This window comes from Engystomops pustulosus, chromosome 8, assembly GCF_040894005.1.
Source record: "Engystomops pustulosus chromosome 8, aEngPut4.maternal, whole genome shotgun sequence".
Taxonomy (NCBI): Eukaryota; Metazoa; Chordata; class Amphibia; order Anura; family Leptodactylidae; genus Engystomops; species Engystomops pustulosus.
Window position 1 is genome coordinate 93,281,164 of NC_092418.1, and position 16,221 is coordinate 93,297,384.

The window sequence follows — 16,221 nt, forward strand, 5'->3', positions numbered from 1 at the left end:
ATTTTTGAAAATTCTGTATTTTCTATTAATGTTTTGTATACGCAAACTGGTATATGATTGGACTTTCTCACTTTCAGGGTCATGTGACTCTCTCATGGTTTTCTCAGCTCAAATTGTATATTTTCTATTGCATTTTGTTGTTTTCTAAATACACTTCAAGTATTATGAAAAGAAAATCAATAAAAAGTTTGTGTGTGGTATCTGAATGAGGTCTCTCAGGTTTGGGGTCGGAAATTTTCCTATAGGTTGTACTTTGGTAGGATGATGAAAAGTTTTGATTTCGGCCTGGTCTGGCCGCCAAAATAATCTTTCATTTCTGATTTTAATTGTTAGGGTTACACCGCTTTAGTTGGACTTTATTTCTTAATTGAGTCTTAGTTAGACTCTATTTCTGGATCTAGCCTAGGGTCTGTTTTCATTGTGGGGTCCTGGGTCTGGACTGGAGGTATGCATAGATTTGAGAGTCTTGAGTCTGTTTTTATTCTAAGGTCTGGTATGGGGTTTATTTTCGATTTATATAAAAATTATTAAAGGAGATGTCGGGAGACAGAAAAACCTTACTAATTTCTTCCCAAAACAACCCATGCCCTGATTATGGGCAGTGTGTGGCATTGTAGCCTAGCTCCATTCATCTCTATACAACTAAGCTGCAATACCAACACAAACCATGGTCAGGTGTGGCGCTGTTTTTGGAAGAATGCAGCCATGTATTTTACCCTTCAGACAGTCAATTTAAGTATCATATTTATGAGGACTATCTTTATCACTACAGATTCTATTCAGTTTAGAAAGTGGATATTGAATTGTTCAATCTAGTTATCGGTGCTCTGGACAATGACTATAAGGTGCCATAAACATTCCCTTTAAGACTTCCAGCACTTCTGCTTTTATGTCAAGTGCTTCTCTTAGTAATTATTTTTATAATGCCAATCTACCAGTAAAGTAATATGCAATAAAAGTAAAATGAGTAATGGAGCGGATTTTACTGTGTAATGAAGAGGGTAAAGTAAGAAGATAAACAGCTCACGCAGATAGTAACGTTCGGGAAGGCAGGAAGAGAAAGGCTTCTACTTTGTTTATGTCTTCAGCTGATCTGTGGCCGATTTCATGTGAAAGACGATAAAAGGTTTAAGTAGTCTTTAAAAGTTGAAAGTCATTGGAGCTGGGTTATTAAAATGAGACTTCATTGTATGTATTACATAAGGCAAGGTTGGCTCCAGGTATCAGTGGGCCCCTGGGGGACAGAGCTTCAGGGTGGTCCCTTTGTGAACTCACTGAAACTCCTCTATTTTCTGTCCCTGAAATATTCCCTAGTTTATAATACCAAACAGCCCCCTCATAGTTATTTTATATAAAGATATAAAGCCCCTCTTTCCTCCTATGGATTCCTTATGTACAGCCTTATGTGGGCCCCCCAGCAGCCCTGGGCTCCGGCACTTGCCCGGGTATGCCCAGTGTTGACGCCTGCCCTGACAAATGGTCTAAATATCAGGGGTCGTCCTAAATCTATTTTAATCTATTTGTACCTGACAGATCAATATAAATATGCAAAGCCGTAAGGCGATCATTATTAAAAAAAAACAAAAACATATCATATGACATACTGTGGGTTTGTTATCTCCGAAAACATAACAGTTCTACGTATAGAAATAAAGGTAAAAGATAATGACGACCTAAATGACATAAGTAACCAGTGTTGGACTGGCCCACCGGAGAAGCGGAGAATACTCTGGTGGGCCACAACACTTTTGTCATGTGAGGGCCTGGTCACAGTCAACATAGGGAATAGGCTTAGTAAGTCCTATTCCCTATGTTGAATATGTCCTGGATCACCTTGGGCAGCATCAGATCGCTACAAGCATCAGAAGCATCAGAAGTGCAACAATTAGCAATTCACAGAGAACATAACCAAGGATATGACCTGAATTGTGTGACAGTCTATCTTGTCTTGCCTGGGTCAGCTGCCACTTCACCAGAACTACTTAGCTGTCACCTAGTGACTCCGTTACAGCTTAATCCAGGGATCAGTTAAAAGGAACCTGTCACCAGGGACCACATTTTCACTAAAGACCGGTGGTAGAAGCCCATCACACCTGCATTGCAAATGTGTCTTTCTGCTTTCTCTAAGCATTTGTATTACAAACACAATTGTGTGTTTTAACTTACCTGGCTTCCTGACAGAATCCTCTGTTTAGTCCCAGGGGCTGCCTTTGGTTTGGATGCATTTCAAAAAATAACAAATGACTTTTATGTGCTGCTCACTCTTCAGCTCTCAGCCCCCACCTTTGTGCTAATTCACAGGAACAGAGCTCAAAGCCTGGTGAGCTGACATCAGGGTTAGGAGCTGTACACTAGCACAAAAGTGAGGACTGAGAGCTGAGCAGCCTGCAGCACAGACAAGTCACGTGGTGCTTTTTTTTAAATGAATCCAAACCAAAGCCTAACCCCTGGGACTACACAGAGGATTCTGTCAGGGTGCAAGATAAGTTAATAACCCACAATTATATTGAAATACAAATGCTTAGAGAAAGCAGAAAGACATATTTGCACTGCAGGTGTGATGGGCTTCTACAACCTGTCTTTAGTCAAAATTAGGTCCCTGGTTACATTCCCTTTAAGAGGTTAAAAGGTGAAAAGTGATGGGTATAACCTATTTACCCCCAACTCAATGCTTGTTACATTAAATTTTTTTAAGTCTTGAAACCCTAGAGAAGAAAGTTTGAGTAGTCCCTGACTAGTTCATTGCCTGATCACCAGTATTTTCTAATTTCAAGGTTATCCTTACTTCTCATTCCTAAATCCACATCAGCAGCAAAAATTGTTCTGCACGTTGTCTTTATGCACAGGAGAATACACATTCAATTATTCCAAACCCTGAGCCCTAGCTAGGCAAGGCACGCAAGGCTGGAAGTGATAAACCCATGCCCCATAGACTGGATGTACTGTGTGAATCTAGATGAGAATCACCGCTTGCAGCTAAGTTCTCTGAAGACTAATGCCGTCTGCTCCCCCATTAGATAATTGCGATGATGCACCTAAAATACCGGTCCGTGTGTGTGACTCACAACTGCCACTGACATTTCCAAATGTCATCCCTTTTATTTAAAGCGACTGTGAACGTCTAAAGTGTTTTGTATTTGCCTCGTGTAAAGCAGCGGAGTCAGAGCCGAGCAGAGTGTAATTGTAAGAGAGACAATGTTGGAGTATGCTCTCCTGACACTTCTGCTGTACTGACTGACAATGAAGGCAAAAACAATCCATGACATTAACCATGAGCCCCATGTACTGTATGACCGCGGAAAGGGAATTCTAAGGGGAAGGAAAAAAGCTGCACACATTGTTGAAATAGCTAGTGCGAGGTGATGGCAGTGGGAAGTAAAAGATTTTCATGGCGTGGTCACTAAAGAGTTAACCGATCCCTGTCCTTATCACTGGAGGCGACAGGGCTTTTTTACTATGAGAACTGTCAATCTGTGGAATAGCCTGCCTCAGGCGCTGGTCACAGCAGGGACAGCAGAGAGCTTCAAGAAGGGTCTAGATGCCTTTTTACACCTAAATAACATTGCTGGTTATATAGAATTGTTTCCCCTAAATCCCTTCCTCATCCAATCCCTTCCCTTCCTTGGTTGAACTTGATGGACAAGTGTCTTTTTTCAACCGTATAAACTATGATAATAATAAACTCCCTGCACTGTAGGGAGCCAAGAAGGACATGATTCACCCAAGGATTGTGGTCCTGGAGTGAACCTTGCACTGCCTATGCATTGCCTATTTAGGTGCTGGCCCAATAATTAGGACATGAAAAGGCAACACAATGGTAGAAAGTGGTTAAAACGTAAGTACATACTTGAGTATAAGCCAACCCAAGTATAAGCCGAGGCCCCTAATTCTACCACAAAAACCTGGTAAAACCTATATTTTTTTTAACTCGAGCCGAGTTTGGGTTTTCAGCACATTTTTTTGTGCTGAAAAACTAGGCTTATACTCGAGTATATATGTAAGCGTTCAACAAAATTTTATAAATGAAAAGTGCAGATGATGATAGCAAACTTTGTAAAATACTTGATTAAATAAATCTGTTCCCATATCCTTCTTTTTGGTCTGTGTTTCTTCCTTATTTCAGAAATATGTGTAAATCAGCTTTCTGTCCTGTACCCACTGATAGCTGACTTATAAATAACCTTATAAAGTGTCTCACGACAGAACTCTCTACAGAACGTCCCTGTATAGACTAAACACTTCAGAGAGGGGAATATTCTCTAAGTATGGTAATCATTAGCCTCCTGATATGTCTGAAGTGGACAGACCTGAGAAGGATTTCAGTTACACTGCTCACTACAAGAGAAAGAAGCAAAAAAAGGCTTAGAAAACGGCTTTACTCTCGTATTATCACCTGCTGAATTAACTTCTGAAATGAAAAGCAAATTTACTTCAAAGGTTAAAGGGGTTGGACATTTTACCTCATGCTTTTTGTAATGTGTGTGTACCTGTGAGGGGCAGGATATGAGGTAATTTACCATTCTACATATTAAAAGTTCTGGGTAATTTATTAATAGCACAGTGCTTACAGCACTTTCGGGAGGCGTCTATTGGAGTTAGGGTCTCCGTCCATGCACCAGGATACGTTTTTTAAAAGGACAGTCAAAGGATGGACTGTGATTATGCTTATGCAAGTTTACAAATAAGTTTACAAATATGTTAACATACTCACGTTACCTTGCGGTATGAAAAAGCAAGCTTTTTGAACTTTATCATAGCGAATATATGGTCAATTTATTGAAAATTGTGAATGTTTTATGAGAAATTATGTAGTAAAAGGAAGATTTTATCCAGAAAACTTGTTTGGTCCGTTTTGCTCTTGGACACTATTCACATAATTTACCAATATACATCTATTAATAGTTCTGCTACACTTTCTTGATATGTAAAGTGAAGCCTCCTGTCTTTTACCTCATCAGCCAGAGATTCCTGTCCATAAAATGTCTGCAGATGGAGGGTCATGTGATCTCTATCTGTCCATGAATAATTGCCCTGCCAGGACCCTGCCAGGCAGGGTGATTGTTCATGGACACATGAACCTCCATCTGTGGCCATTTTACAGACAGGAATCTCTGGCTGATGAGGTAAAAGACATATTAAGAAAGTGGAGCAGAACTTTTTATAGATCTATATTGTAAATTACATAATATCACGCCACAAAAACAAATGTTAAAAACTGCCATGAAAATGCACACATTTTAAAGCATTTAAAAACAACAAAAATTTTTAGTGCCGTACAAAAAGCATACGGAGCCTCTCACACCGGGGATTTCAGTGCTAATTAGATGACATTTTTGATTCTTAGAAATTCTTCTCGCAGCAAATCAGTCAAGAACAACAGCAAAGGAGGATCAATTGGCTGCGAAACACAAAGTCATAGACTAAAAGCAAGAAGCTGTCGTAACTACATGACAGGGAGTTCTGAGGCGGCGGGATGAAGGATTATCTTTTCACAGCACAAGTCATTTTCTTCAGAGTCGTCGCTACTTACCATAAAGGGAATACACCAAGTCTAGCAATTACGAACACCAGAGCAAACACAACAAACAGGAGGTCACACAGTTTCTGACACTTGGAATAATTTGCCATTTTGGCTGCCTAGGACAAAAGAAGAGAAGAGAAGACGATTATTGTTAAACTGCCTGAAAGCCCCGACATGTTATTAACCAGTGACAGATTCTTATATCTGCCCTGTAAATTGTTTCTGATTATCAAAATGAAAAGGAGTCTACCAGAGTCACCCACAAATAGAAATAGCTTTAAAAGGAAATCTACCATTGCCCTAGGCCTGTATTCACCATTATCACTGCTTTGATATTTTAATAAAGCACAAGTGCTCCAGAGGGGTGTCACCAGAATTGGCCTTATTACACCTCCCCCACCTCCCTGCTCTCTCAGTGCTCCACCCTCTTGTTTCCTACTGAAATCTCACAGCAGCACATACTCACTACTGCCGCGGGCGCTGAGAGAGCAGGGAGGCAGGGAAGAAGTGCCTGAAGGGGATTTAATAGCTAGAGCCTCTGGATCGTGGAGGGGCTCTGGCAACACCCCCAATCCCCTCATAATCACAATGCTAATTACAGCCCTACGCTGTGTAAGGCTATATTCACATGAATGTGTGCCCGCCGTACCGTAGCATAGCGGGAACATGTCGGCACCCGGGAGAGGAGGAGGTGGTGAGTGCCGCTCACCCCCGCCACACTCCATAGCGATTTATGGTGCACGGACATATCCTATCTTTCTCTCGTCTATGGAGCGGTACAGCCCAGTATGTGTGCATGTGCCCAAATGACGCTGTGCGTCCATTGCCGTCTACGGGGGACGTATATACAGCCTATATATGTTGGCCGTATATACATCCCCCATGCGGTCATGTGAATATATCCTTAGATTTCTTTTATTCAGGTTTTGTTGGAAACTCTACGGAGAGGGGAGGGGGAGAAGTGAGTCACAGCAGCTAGGTCTCCATCCACCAGCTCTGAGTGGATTGCAACTTTGCAGACAGAAACTGAAGAGAAGAAATGAAGACATTACTCTTTATGTACATACAGTGGACTATAGAATTTATGCAAAGATTTTGTAATGGTGAGATTTGTTCTAAAAATGTAAAGTCACTTTTGTACATATAGACTTTAGAATCCCAACTACCATCTTACTATAGGACTAAGAGACTCACCTCTAGCAAAACATCCGCCATGTCATGAAGGCACATCACCAAGGTACCTACTCGTACCATGTTGTTCACATAGGAGAATGTGATGAGGGATATTGTTGCAAGATGGTGAAGAAACATAATTCCAAAATCCTACAAAAGAACATAAAGTTTACATTTTTAAAGTGGCAACAATTTATGGAGTCTTTTCAATACAGAATAGATTTTTTTCTAGGGATAGACCCGTTCGGGTTCCAATTTTCTCTCCAATTTGCGGGCCCTTAGTATATGAGCCCCATAGCGTGCAACACAATTCTGGCAAGATCCAAGGAAGAAAGGATAAGCCGCTTATCCTTTCTTCCTTGGATATTGATTGGACTACTTGTCACTATAGCAGAGCACCACCAAGAGTGTTATTAGAAGGGAATCGTAGTACCGATGTCTCTTTACAGTGATTGTCATTGCCCCGTTATTGGATTGCGTCCCGATCGCTAGAATTTGGATTGTGCCGAGCGCTATTTTCTATTCACGTTACAATTCTGGCAAGTTGCAGCAATCAATGTGGTGCACGGTCCAAATCGGCACCGGAATGCCCTGTTAGGTGCAGAGTTATGTGGCGCAGCGGACACAGAGCAGCCACGACACAAAACTGGCACAAATACATCATAAATACATGTGCAAGCAGATTGGTGCTGGTACCAATCGCGGGTGTTGCTGGTGGGTTTTGCCGCACCTTGTATGGAGAGGGTTCAGGGGCTGAGCATACACCCGCAGCCGACGCGTGACGTACTAATACAATCATAAGGGGTTACAAAAAGTCATGCAGTTATGTAGAAAATTCTTAGTTGTTGATGTTCTGTGTTGGGACTTTTGTAAATGGCCGCTGCATCCTGCTGGTGTGAAACTACCTGTAGCTCTAAAGATTTTGGTCATGGTTCCATATCTAATAAGAAGATTATATTGTATTGTAAGCAAATGTTCAATTGTGTGGTTATTTTACGTTATATTCCTAAAATTAGTGTTGGTTGAGCAGCAGGTTGAGCGCCAATCGAGCCACATCACTAGTCTGCGCTATTTCTGAGGGAACTCATCAGTTTTCACCCTTTAACCTCAATTCAAGAATCTTTACCCCTGAGGGTAGCTCTGGTATTGGTGGCAGATGACCCACATGAGTCAAGAGACACAAGCAGTGCCGGATTATAGGGAGGGCTCCAAGACGTGCGGGTCGGGTCCCCCTCCACTTTATTCATACGGGGCCACCATCAGCCATATCGAGCTGTCTCTGGCTGCACATACATTGGTCTCCAAGCTGGGACAATGACTCACTGCCTCTGTTATCGAGATTGTGCCCACCATCTGTACTTTTCAGGAGCTGCACTGCATGCAGAGTGACACCTGATCCCCAATTAGTACCTAACACTGGTTGGCTGAACTGGTTGCCAGCCAATTCCTAGCTAATGATAATTGAGAATTGTAATGTGGCTGGGCTACATTCAATGGGGGCTCTCACCAGATTATGCACTATCTGCCTTAATGCAGCCCTGGATACATGTACAGCGACCATGGGGTCAGGAATGCTCTGACACCGGTACAGGAAGGGGCTTAGACCTACCGCTGTCTTTCAGGGATTGGCAGGAGAGTAGATCTTTATGGACATACTGGCCCTTTAAATATCACAGATGCAGCGCACACCCTACAAGACCATAGGGTGGTGTGTGCTGCAGAGAAAAAATACAAGCAATATGTAGGATCACTTGGAGACAATGAAGCTGCCATGGAAAAATCCAATATTCAACTAATAGAAAAATCACGGCACATCCATCGATAAAATCCTAGAGGAATCTTTATTTAAGCCATTTAATAACACATATACAGAAGCTCGGCAGGTACTACAGTCTTTGCATTTCCAACAAATGTGTTCTTAGTCGGGGTGTGCATTTCTACTATGCATTTTGAAATGGAATGATGATCCTTAAAGGAAACCTACCATTTAGAATGGTCGGTGTAAGCTATAAGTACCGGGCACCAGCTCAGCTACATTGACATGACACCCAGGGGGAGGGGGGGCGTATGTACGACCACAAGCTTGTGGGTGTACATATGTCCCCATAGGCTGGCAATGGGCTTGCGGAGCGATACGGTGCAGTGCTGTACACGGGGAAAAGAGAAAACATGTCCTTTCTTTCCTCGTGTTATGGCACCATGTTTCGCTATGGAGAAGGGAGAGGTCACCAATCCTCCTCTCCATGACGCCAAACGTATGCCTGCCCGGAGGGCATACGTTCATGTGAATGTTTCCTTAATCCACGGGATAGAGAACAACAACCTGCCCGGAGGGGGTTCAACTGCTGGTGGCTGCTCAACCTTCCACTTCATTCAGTTAGTAAGAACTGGGACCAAGTTCCCAGTTCTTACTAACCTGCCCCACCAATCAGATTGTTTGGTTGACAAAGGGGAATAACATTCAAAGTTCTTACAAACCTACCAAATATATTCCTTAAAATAAAAATTTGGAGAGAAATATTTCATGGCCGTGCTCATAGCCTACTGATGCCTGATATCCATGGAAAACTCCTTTTCTTTCCAAAATATGTTGAAACTGTCAACAGGCTAAAAAATTCCATTCAGATAACCGTCTAATGTCATCCAAAATGATCTGCTGGTCACTAATGCCAACTAAATCTGCAGCCTCACAATGCCGTGTCCTATTTTTAGGCATTGATTTTGCAGCGCTCGATGACAACTCTGCAATTTTTCATAATGAAGATAAAAGAAAAGAAATATGATCACATTTCTACATAGAACTGTAGAGAATATCATAGAGAAGATTCATGGAACATTATCCTCGGCCGACGTGAAAAACAACCACAGATAGACTTAGTTTTGGCAGAGGATTTCACCTCATATATTTTGATGTCTTTACATTGTATATATAACATTTTGGACCTAATATTAAAGTGTAACTAAACTTTTAGTAAAGATCAGTAAGGATCCTGCTTACTGGATGACTGGATGAAATACCACACAAGAGGCATATCACAGAATGGAAACTTATTTTAAGGCTATGCTACATGTAAAAAAAAGTATGCTAATTAGCTCCCATCATCCAAACTGAAACGCTGATCCATTAAAGGAAATCTACATCCAAAACCCATCATGATAAACCGGGACACTTACTCATAGATCTGGACAATGCGGCTGTGATACTCTTCTTATATTTGTTATTCATGGCCTCCTTCCTTTTAAAATGAACTTTTTGAATTATGCTAATGAGCCTGAAGGGCTCTGATGGGAATTTCCATAGCCGCTCTGTAGCGTAACTTCATGCGCTGTTACAATGAGAAGAATCATTCTCCCCTCCCTTTGCACTTTCTGGTACTGCTAGATTACAAAGGCAGAGGGAGAAGGGAGACAGCAGTGGGTTGGTTAAGACATTCTGCTCATTGTATCAGCCTGTGAATCTGCAGCACGGAGGCTGGTAACGCTCCCATAGCCCTTTGGGCTCATTAGCATGATTTTAAAAGTTGATTCTAAAAGGAAGAAGGCCATTGATTACAAAGAAGATTATCGCAGTCACAGTGCCTGGCTCCATGAGTTATGGACATCACTGGTTTTAATGATGGATTTTGATGGTAGATCTTCCTTTATTGATCCCTAAAATCAATGCTGGGTATATGCTGTTTAGATTTTGGTGCCACCAGAGGTGCATGATATTTTTGGAGTAGTACCAAATAAAACCATTGTCCTCTATGGAGCCTATGGAGCCGATGCCGGAGCCACGATGGATAGAAGAGGACCTGCTGAGGGGCATCGGAAGGTGAGTACACTTTTTGTGCTGAAAAACTCTGCTTATACGAGGATAAATATGGTAGCTTTTCAATTATGTATTTAACTGCCTGTGTCACCGAACCACAGGCCTGAAGAGATCTAAAAGATGAGATACTTATGTTTAATATGATACCAGCAGCATGTTTCTAAGTGCTATAGAACCAAAAATAGGGACATCTGAAGTGATACTCCCCCTGCAGCTTCTAAACATGACTCTTTTCTGTTCATTTTTATGCGACTTTGGAAGATAATTTTTTTTATGGTTCAATGAATGAGATTTCACAGAAAAGAGATAATTATAGAAAGGGTATTTCATAACCTGCCTGAGAGGGCTAGTAGGTTAATGGAGTAAAATATGGTAACAGGTTTCCTTTAAAAACTTCATCCTGCAAAAAAATAAATACAATTTTAAAAAAATATGGTTGGTGGCGGGCTCTGGTGACAACCGGGTGCCACTTAGATTCTGCTCCCAGGTGTCGGCTTAAGTCAGTAAGCCGACACTACCACAGGTGGGTTGTGGGCAAAAGCAAAAAAAATCCAAAAACATGGCTTCCTTGCCCGAATATGAATACTTGGAACCAAAGCAATGTCCCACAAATGATGCAGATGCCAGCTGCCATCCATAGTGTGCAAAGCAATGCCATGTGTGCATCAGTGCTGCGGTACAGATATCTTGTGGAGTCATTAGTGTTGGGGATGATCACTGCAGAGCTCTGATTACTCTTCTCCATGTAGATGACTGATGTAGAGACTGTACTGCCAATTATGCCCAATTACTTAAAGGAGAGATTAATAACTGGAGTAATGTAGTAATAATCAGGATCATTCTAGACATCTAAATGATATAAGAGGAAGAAACAATCTGTAATAAAGTGCAGAATACCTGCAGAATGAAAACCGGGTACCACCTAGACCGGGTACCGCCAGGTCGTTCCACAGGTGCGACTTTGTCTGCGGTGGCGGCCAAGGCGTAGTACAGGAATGTAAGGCAGACTTGTGGTCGGGGACAGGCAGGAGATCGAGACAGGAATGGAATCGAGGTCACAATGGGAAATCAGGATAATCGCAGAGGGCTTGGAATATTGCTTTCTCTCAGGCATGGAAGCACAAAGATCCGGCATGGGACATATGAAGGGGCTGGAATTTATCACGACTGGCAGCTGGCCAACGCTAATTAGCGGCGCGCTGGCCCTTTAAATTTTACAGTCACAGTCATTTTTAAAATGGGTCCGCCGGTCTACCAGACTATTAGGACCTGTAGGTGATTTAGCACCCCACTTTACCCTGACAGGTTCCCTTTAAGATATATTTAAGAGTCAGACATGGGGGGGGGGGGATTTATAACCATGCTGTCTGGTTTCTTGTACTACTTTTTGAGACTTTTGTGCATCTGAAACTTTTGTGCATCTAGTAAAAAAAAAGTCTCAAAAATTTGTACAAGAAACAGCATGGTGATAAATTCTCCCCATTGACCTGTCAACAAGTTCAACAAGTGTAACCAGTTTACTTTTTCCAGGTAGCAGAACTAATTTGCATACATGTTTTTGGGTCGGTAAGAGGAATATATCTCCCAGGATAATGTCTTAGCAGGCCACCTTCACAGTCATGCAGAGTCTTAAAGGGAGACCATTGTGCATGATGAGAATTCTGGGTGAGGAATATGCAAGTAGGTTTTCCGGTATACCAACTTTCAAGAAGTCTTGTGATTATCCCAAAGTTTTTTTTTCAAAAGAGAGTTGACTTTTTAAGGTAACACTAGACGCATAGTTTTTCTTTGTATATTCTGGAAAACTTTTTTGTATATTCTTTACCCATATACATGCTTGAAGTTCCTATTAGAGCATTTATGGCCTTTAAAGGGGTTGACCCAAGTATTTGAGTTACCCCTTAAGCACAGAATAAGGGATAACAACCTGATCGATGAGTGTCCAACTTCTGGGACCCCCCAAAATGAGAATGTGACGACCAGCCCTCCAGAAAACAGGGATCCCGTTCTCAATAGTTGGGTGCATCCTCATTCTGCCGCTTCATTCCCCATCTATTAGGGGGTCGGAGATAGCGGAGTGCATTTGATCATGGGATCTCAGCAGTCTAGTAGCTCACAGGAATGGGGGGTCCCATACTCACTGATAGAATAAAGAAGACTGTAAGAGCAAATCAATGGAGAATCCTTTCAATTTTGTCATCTGAACTATTTCTTCAGCTAAATATTACTAAACCTAATTGTAGATTAATTAAGATCCGCTGGATGATAATATGGGATCTTAATCTGTATTCTATAATTTTGTGGATGTGTTGATTGGTTTTATATCAGTTTTGCATCCGCAATTTTCTACTCCTTACTAAACAAATTCACTTTACAGAAACAATCAATTCACACCTACATTCGCTCCGACTGATCCTCAAGTAACCGGGGTCTGGAATAAAGCCATTGATTTCTGGCTGATAGGTTTTCTTAAATTAAATATTCAAGAAATACTGGCTTGTTCCCAATAGCTTCTAGCAGCAGAGCGTCTTGCAGGGCACCAGAATTAGATACGAGCAAGCTGTCGACAGATCCAGTAATAACAGAAAATTTATTAGATCCTCTCCGAGTATTTTAGGAACAACTAATAATGGACGGTTTGACATTGGACAAAAGGGCAAGACTGTGATCATATGTCATGGAAATAGGTATGAAGCCAAACCATCACGTGACCAATTCATCATCTAGAGAACAGGGCTAATGGGGAGAAGAGATGCAACCCCCATAACAAAGCTTCAACATAATGGGGCTTATTTACTAAGGGTCCGCAAGCTCACTTTCCAACTTTCAGACTTTCCAACGTTTTTCGGGTTTTGTAGGCTGTGACGCGTATTTAACAGGTGTCTGCTCTGGGATTGTGTCAGATTTTGGCGCAGCTGCGCTGGCTTCCTTGTGACACAAATCAGGAGGCATGCTGATCCAGTTGGACAATCCGACCGATTCGGACTGAGCGCAGGATTTAACTTTCAAATTGTGTCGTAAGATCAAGCACTTACATGCATCAGGAAGAAGAAGGTGAACTTAGGCGGACCTGAGCGGGGAAGCGACACATGCAGGATATCGGGCGCACAATCTTAGTGAATCGCAGCACCAACACCAGAATGGGGCAAGCAAGCACCAAGTGCTCCTAACCCAAGTGCTATGTGTGAGGTTTACAAGTAAAAGAATGGACCAAGATTTTTATCTCGGCCATTAATTGCCTTTATCTCTACGTCTTCTACACTCTATATATGGATTAAGTGTGACTTTTGCATGAACCATTTATTTACCTCATACTCTAAAAAATCTACCATTTCAATCACTACCTTGTTTTATCTATTTCCACATTCCTATATCTCCTTGCTATCCAATATTCATGTTTTAAAGACAGGATGAAGGGTTGTAAACCAGGCACTATGACATACTAGTGTGTGCTCCCTCTGGCAGGATCTGCTATTCATTAACCTTCTTATGTCCTGGTTATTACAAAGAAAGGCCTGTCAGGGACAACACAGTGATGATGTATTCTCGGCTTATGCTGGGCAGGACAAGGTTGGAGCAGTGCATAATTAGGGTAAGAGGAGAAGCCCCAGGGCCACAGGAGCGACAGAGCCTCATTATTATAATTTTACAATTTTTTTTCAGCAAAACCACTAGGTTCAGGGATTAAACAAGATAATGCATCAATGTAGCTGCAGTATTCTCAAGGTATGTTTGGTTCATAATGCTCAAAACCAAATGGTAGATTTCCTTTAAAAAAGAGCAGATCCTTCCAGGGGGGACACACACCAGTATGTCAGTGTGCTTGGTTTACACTCCTTCCCCGACCCCTTATCATACTAATAACCTGAATTTCTTTTCCATCACTCAAACTATAGCCTGCTTCCCTTGTATTGCTCCATTATGGCACAATATATGGAGACTTTAACTATTAAAATTATGCTAATGACCCAGAAGGACTCTGGGTGTGTTACCAGAATTCCTCTGTGCTGCTTCACAGCTTCACAGGCTGCTACACTGTGCAGGAGCACTTCCCCTTTCCTATTGTGCGCTGAAATTTCCCCTGCTGCAGTAAGGTTACATCAAGCGAAGGGAGTTCACTTATTTTTTGGACTATAAGACGCACTTTTTAGCAAGAAAAAATCTTGCTAAAAAGTCCCTGCGTCTTATAGACAGAAGGTCAGGAGAATCCAACACTGCCAGACCCTCCTGACCGCTGTAATGGAGATCGGGAGATCGGGTGATGCCCTGATGTAGATCTCCCAGAGAGGAGCCTCCGTACTGCTCTCACCTCTCCCCGATGTCCTACAGGTATAGGACCTGCGGTGATGTCAAGATCATGTGACTGATCACATGCTTCTTACATCACCAAAGGTCTAATACTGCCATGCTGCGCTGGGGCAGGGTAAGAAGAAGAGGAATGGGGGAAGTGTGTGTGGTTCTGTGTGTATGTGTGTGTGGTTCTGTGTGTGTGTGTGTGTGGTTCTGTGTGTGTGTGTGTGTGTGTGTGTATCTGTGTGGGTGTGTGTTTGTGTGTGGTTCTGTGTGTGTGTGTGGTTGTGTGTGTGTTTCTGTGTGCGTGTGTGTTTGTGTGTGTAGCTGAGCTCTGTATGTAGCTGAGCTCTGTGTGTAGCTGAGCTGTGTGTGTGCGGTTCTGTGTGTGTAGCTGAGCAGTGTGTGTAGCTGAGCTGTGTGTGTGTGGTTCTGTGTGTGTAGCTGGGCTGTGTGTGTAGCTGAGCAGTTTGTGTAGTTGTTCTGTGTGTGTGTGGTTCTGTGTGTGTAGCTGAGCAGTGTGTGTAGCTGAGCTGTGTGTGTGTGGTTCTGTGTGTGTAGCTGAGCTGTGTGTGTGTGGTTCTGTGTGTGTAGGTGAGCTCTGTGTGTAGCTGAGCTGTGTGTGTGTGGTTCTGTGTGTGTAGGTGAGCTCTGTGTGTAGCTGAGCTGTGTGTGTGTGGTTCTGTGTGTGTAGCTGAGCAGTGTGTGTAGCTGAGCTGTGTGTGTGTGGTTCTGTGTGTGTAGCTGAGCTGTGTGTGTAACTGAGCAGTTTGTGTAGTGGTTCTGTGTGTGTGGTTCTGTGTGTGTAGCTGAGCAGTGTGTGTAGTGGTTCTGTGTGTGTGGTTCTGTGTAGCTGAGCTCTGTGTGTAGTGGTTCTGTGTGTGTGGTTCTGTGTAGCTGAGCTCTGTGTGTGTGGTTCTGTGTGTGTAACTGAGCTGTGTATGTGGTTCTGTGTGTGTAACTGAGCTGTGTATGTGGTTCTGTGTATGTAGCTGAGTGTGTAACTATGGATGATGTCGTGCTGTGTGTGCAAATGTATGTCTGTGTGTGTGCTGTGCTTTAGTGCGACCAACAGAGATATTTTAATTGGTGTAAAATATATTTTTCCTTTTTTTGGAAGCCTAAATCTGGGGTGCGTCTTATAGTGAAAAAGCGTCTTATAGTCCGGTACCTGAACCCCTCCTTCTGCAGATTCCCAGGCTGTTACACTATTCCCCCTTCCCCCAACTCTTTCAGCACTTACCTCACACTGTTTGAGATAAGGTCAGGCAGAGGCAAGGGGAAGTGCATGGTGGGACTCAAGGCACAACCCCAGGAGCCCTTCTGGTTCATTAGCCTAACATTTTAACATTTGATTTTTAAGGGGAAGGATTCCTTGGATAACTAATATAAGGAGATTACCAGAGTCACAATGTCTGGATCTATG

At 42.5% G+C, this 16,221-nt stretch overlaps 1 protein-coding gene across 2 annotated transcripts in view; it reads right to left on the reverse strand.

The window, feature by feature from the left end:
• Positions 1-16,221, reverse strand: part of CERS6 (ceramide synthase 6) — a 162,951-nt gene that overhangs the window by 15,323 nt on the left and 131,407 nt on the right. For both annotated transcript variants that reach the window (XM_072121814.1, XM_072121813.1), the window contains exons 7-8: positions 6,716-6,844; positions 5,531-5,637 (exon numbers count right to left, since the gene is read on the reverse strand). In XM_072121814.1, the coding sequence (XP_071977915.1) occupies positions 5,531-5,637; positions 6,716-6,844 (236 nt within the window). The remainder of the gene's footprint in view (positions 1-5,530; positions 5,638-6,715; positions 6,845-16,221) is intronic.